Here is a 5,682-nt window from a genome sequence, read left to right on the forward strand (position 1 = left end):
AAAAGCATTTGGCTAGAATAAATTCATATTTTTTATAAATGATTAACCAAGTTGGTTTATATTATAACCAATCAATTGATGCCCTATCTCTTATATGTAATTTGGAATTTGGAATATTCCACAGTTGCTTGCGCTCCCATCCATTCGTGTATTTTATCTGTATTGGAACTCACTTTCAGCATCATGCCCCCTTTTTCTTTGGCAAACTTGGATTTGCCAATGAATTTGGACCGTTCAGATCAGAAAATGATGAGTAGCCTGCATGCCCACTAGGCACCATTCTATGGTTGGGGTAAGACTTTGTTCATCGATGGTTATTCATAAGCCAAGTGGTCTGTTCTATTCAAGATTCTCCCTAAAGGCTACCCTACGCACCCTAGTTTAGCACCCTCATTTTCTAGGGACAATCTAGGAGGACAATATGAGAGCCTTTGCCAATTAGCATATGCAGCATTCAACATCCATGGGTTCTTTTCCTTGTGTTTCACTTTTTTTGACAGGGACCATTCAAAATTTTTTTTGCATATGTTATAATTAAATTTATTTTGATTTGAAGTCTTTGACCCTATTTTTTTATAAAATTATAAAAAATTAATGAATTTATTAATTATATAAAATATTAATTAAATAAGATAATTAATAAAAAATTTTAATACTTCCATTATTCATCTGACACCATTTTACTTTATGTCTGTCCATCCCTGATATGGCATACGGATAACAGTACGACCTTGTTGACTACACCATGCCATTACCCGGTATTGTCAGTGCTGAAGATGAAGGTGATGCAATTACGGTTGATCTCCTCACTCGGTCTCTCCGGTTGGTTTTCTTCAAACATTTTTAGTCTGATGATTCCCTCTGCGAATTTGTAGTATCCATTGGACTATAATTTTATTCCCCTTTTGTGGACAATTTAATTTGCAGTGAACTTATGATGCCACGGCAGAACCAAGAAAATCACCCCCCCATTGATTGAAGATGGATCATTTAGGCTGGTATTTGATTCATCGAAAGTTGATTGTACAAGAAAATTAAAGAAAGATAAGTTTATGGTTTGATAAACTGTATGTTCGCTGAAATAAATAGAAAAACATTTAAAAAATTTTATAATTTTAGATCTTCATTATTAGTAAAGATAAATCGATCCAAGTACCGACCATCGGAGTAAAAAAAAAATTGCTTGGTGATGATAATGATTGATTGCGATAATTCCACATTGTTCAACGGAGAAACCTATCTTCAATGAGTAATGACCATCGACGTCAAATGTCTATATCATAACTAAATTTATTTTGATTTGAAATTTTTGATTGTATTTTTTATAAAATTATAAAAAACTTAATAAATTTATTAATTATATAAAATATTAATTAAAGATAATTAATAAAAAATTTTAATAGTTCCCTTATTCACCTGACACCATTTCACTTTATGTCTGTCCATCCCTGATATTGCATACGGGATAACAGTACGACCTTGTTGACTACACCATGCCATTACCCTTTCCAAGTGTCATAAGTAAAAGGATTGAGTGAATGGTAAGTCGCACAAAGCAGGTGATTGTGATAAAGAAAGAAAAGAAAAAGCAGAGCGACGTGTTAGACGAGGACTGTGACGTGTGATAGGCGCAATAGACATATCAATTGCTTTTCGAAAAGTGGGTTGGGTTGGGACAATTTTCCATGAGACCAAAACTCGTTCGACTCGACCAACTTCTTGTGACGTATCACACGAAAACCTCGCGAATCTTTCGATTGCGCTTTTGTCAAGGCCACTTTAGTTAGAATCTAAATTTCTTGTTCTTTGGTACCGATTTCTTAGTCTGAACGCGCACAAACCAAATATTTCAAAACTTTCTACTATTTACAGCACGCCATTATGAGTGTTGTCAAAAGGTTTTGTCAAAGGTTGCCTTTGATATAAAAATTTCCAGTCAGAAGCATAGATATATGTTTCTATATTACTTTTCAATTTTTTATTTATGTTTTTTTTTAAGAAGTTTGAAAATCATTTTTTTATAAAAAAATTAACCTTTAATTTATTTGTATTCTGTATTTTCTACTATAAAAATTTCATCACATTTTACTTTTTTTATTAAAATTTTGTTGAAGATCAATTTTAAAAAATATTTAATATAAAATATATTAAAATAAAAAAATTCCTAATTGCTATTTGAAATTATATAAAGATCTAATTTAATTTGGTCTACCTAAAAATTATTATTGAAACATATAAGTGTTTGATTTTAACAACATATTATTATTTTTTAAAGTATTATTTTACAAAATGAGAATAAATATAAAACAGTTACGTCACATAGAGAGCAAAAAAGTAATTTAAAACAAGTAGTAAAGTTATTAAGTTGTTTTAATCTTTATTCCAAAGAGTTTAACTTGATAATTAAGATATAAAAGTAGTTAAGAAATCTTTCTTTTAACATTTCCTTTAAATGCAAGTGCTTTACCTTTTCCTAAACATCTTTCCACTATCCAATACACACATACATAGTTGGCTAACATGTTCTCCCCATGATGAATGTGTTATTACATGATACACAAATTTTTCCTAAATGTGGTTCCCAGTGATAACCAATAAAAATTTCTTATCCAATAGCTCTTAAGAAACTGTTTTTACTTGGTGTGTGTGTGTGAGTTTTAAAAATTTAAGAGACATCAGAATTTCACCAAATTTCTTCTCTAACATATTTTCTTCTTAAAGCTTTTTCTAAATACTCTTTCTCCGCTCCACTTAATTCTTTCCTATCTTATTCTCCACCATGCGTACCACCACAATTTTTCTACCTTTTTCCTAATGTGTATCTCTTACCTCTTACCACAAAGGGCTCAACACTTCAAGGATTGTTCTAATCTTCCTCCATGTTGCCTCTAGTGCATCTCACTTTCCTTTTCACAATACTTCATCTCTCCTTATTAGAAGAACCATTTACAAAACACATAGTACATTACATGTCCACATGATAAAATGTCGAGTTATGCAATAAACATTTAAGCGTTGACTTGGCAACTTTCATATATATAAGTTAAGACTCACATTTGTGAATGGGGCATATTTCGACTACATAATAATCGAGAAATCGAGTTATACATTCTTACACTAGAATACAAGGTGCAAACTATTGGTCTAGATCATCAATTCCAAGGAAGCAACGAGTATATATATATATAATTGTTATTGCTCATGGTCAGTCACTTTTATCCTGACTATGCTATTGACAATATTTTTTTTTCTCAACAAAATTTTACTATTTCAAAGAAAAAGAAACAGAAGTTGTGTTTGGTGCCATATTAAGTGATTGTTAAGGTAATTGTTTTGAAATATAACATTGGTATATATAGAAAAATGCATATTAAAATCTTGATAATATAACATTGTAGCATTTAGTTTACAAGCACTTTACTAGGAATATGTTGCTAATTTCTAGAATTATCTTTGTGTATGAAAAATATAACTTTAACACAATTGCATGCTTTTTAATGTAATTTTAATATAAGAACTTTGCTAGAGACTTATAAATAAATTGAAGCTTCTGAGAGAAACAAGATTCAGACGAAGTGTTGAGAGATATTGTAATCTTAGATTTTTTATTAATTGAATTTTCCTAATAAAATTTTACCAATCAGCTTTTGGACTTAGTTTAGTTATTATTTAGTTTTAGTTTTACTTTTAATTAATCACTTTAATTTGGTTGTTTGAATAAGATTATGTTGTTTTAATTTTACTACTTAGTAATAGTTGGTAAAATTCTCTATGAGATTCGACACTTTACTTACTATTATATTACTTGTTACGGCTTGTGCACTTGCGTGATGAAATCAACAACGATGGATAAAAATCATATTTCACATAAAGAATTTTTTGTTCATATAAGTTATAAACTTCACCAACATCCTGTTACTGATATTGTATTCTTTTTAGGCTTGGTAGCTCAAAAAACACCAATCTCGATACATTACATTCGAATGAGATTAGTCCCAACAAAACTTCCTATTATGAAACTTTGTGAAATATGTGGGGAATTATCAGATATATGGTGATATCTCATAAGGTTTCTATCCCACATTGTCTAGGTACAAAAGATGTTAGTGCTTTATATAAGCAAACTTATCATGAACTTGTTGTAAGTAAGAAAACAAAGTGAGCTCACGTGCACACGAGATGGGATCAAGCCTTAAGAAAATGCGAATTTTCCCTTTCCACACACAAGTGATATTTTTGTACCTTAACACACCTCAGTTCTCACTAGTTTCCTCACTACCAAAAAACAGTCTATTTTTAACGAAATTTTTTGTTAAAAATAGGTTGATTTCCATTGAAAATACCTTGTTTTGACGGATTTCCAACAAAAAAATCCGTTGGAAATTCAGTCGCTAAAATCCTCGTCGGCAATACTTTCCATTGGAAATCCGTTGGAAAAATATGATTTCTGTTGGCTACCCCATTGGAATTCCGTGAAAAATTTCATTGGAAACTATTGTGAAAAGAATTCCGTTGGAAAAAAATTTCGTCTGAAATAATTTTATAAGAAATGAATTTCCCACGAAATTTTCCTTAGGAATGTTTTTTTCGACAGAGAATTCCGTTGGAAATTTTTAACAGAATATTCCGTCGGTGATGTATTTCTAATGGAAATTCTTTTACTAATTTTTAATTGCATATCTTTTTAGTAATGTTTTTCCAACAAAAATGATTAATTTTGATTTTGATAATAAATTATTAATTCCCATTCACATTTGACTTTCAAAATATATAAAGGAAACACACATTAAAAACCGAGATTCAAAGTGAAATTCATACAATTAAAAATTAGCCTAAACACATAATATCTAAAACAGTTAAACACATATGAATATAAACCTAAATGTGTTATTAAACAGCTATACTAAAAAGTATCCAAGTGTAGTAGTGAAAAATAGACATCATATCATAAAATGTTGTGTTCTTGCTTGTTAAGATTTTAGCTTGAAGGTCCCACATTTCTTTGTTTTGAGAGCGCATTAGTCATGATCATGGTTTTCATACGTGTCATAAATTCACTCATGCTTTCCGCCATTACATTCTTAATTTTTTAACGTATTTTCCCACGTATTTCCTCACGTATCTTACCCAACTTTTTTGAAAGATTTTTCACTTTTTCTTCCAATGTAATTGCGGGACGGGTAACGTTTAAGTTGATAGGGCGACAAGCAAACTCAGATGTTGCTACATTGCTGTGTGTTTCAGTAAGTAAAGTTGTAGCGGGCACCCGAGTACCAAACCCATACACGTGAGTGTGTTTAGTCTCCATCCTTCCAATTGCTTCAGTCTAAGCATGCGGATCGAATTCTGGTTGAGAAGATAAATCCTCACTATACTTCTGCGATAGTATAAAATTATACATTTCTTACATAAAAAATTAAATAATAATATTATTCAACTAAATCGTCAACTTTCAAGTGAAGGTTAATCAATTTTGTACGTACACTCGTAGACTTGGACTTGTTATTTATAAAATCACTATGACCCCCTAAACACTTATGAGTGCAGTTGAACACTTTCAAAAAGCTAACATCTCATTTTATTTCAGTTGCTTGCATTTATTTACAACTATATATACTTAATCATAATCAATATAGTTATATATATATATATATAGTATATATATATATATAATAACATGTA

At 30.3% G+C, this 5,682-nt stretch overlaps 2 protein-coding genes across 4 annotated transcripts in view; one reads left to right on the forward strand and one right to left on the reverse strand.

The window, feature by feature from the left end:
- LOC18599294 overlaps window positions 1-917 on the forward strand; it is a 27,420-nt gene extending 26,503 nt beyond the window's left edge. The window contains exon 3 of the mRNA XM_018121922.1: window positions 777-917. Within this exon, the coding sequence (XP_017977411.1) occupies window positions 777-847 (71 nt within the window). The 3' untranslated portion in view covers window positions 848-917. The remainder of the gene's footprint in view (window positions 1-776) is intronic.
- Window positions 1-5,682, reverse strand: part of LOC18599299 — a 16,207-nt gene that overhangs the window by 4,039 nt on the left and 6,486 nt on the right. The window lies entirely within an intron of this gene.

Source organism: Theobroma cacao, chromosome 5 (genome assembly GCF_000208745.1).
Source record: "Theobroma cacao cultivar B97-61/B2 chromosome 5, Criollo_cocoa_genome_V2, whole genome shotgun sequence".
NCBI classification, from domain to species: Eukaryota; Viridiplantae; Streptophyta; class Magnoliopsida; order Malvales; family Malvaceae; genus Theobroma; species Theobroma cacao.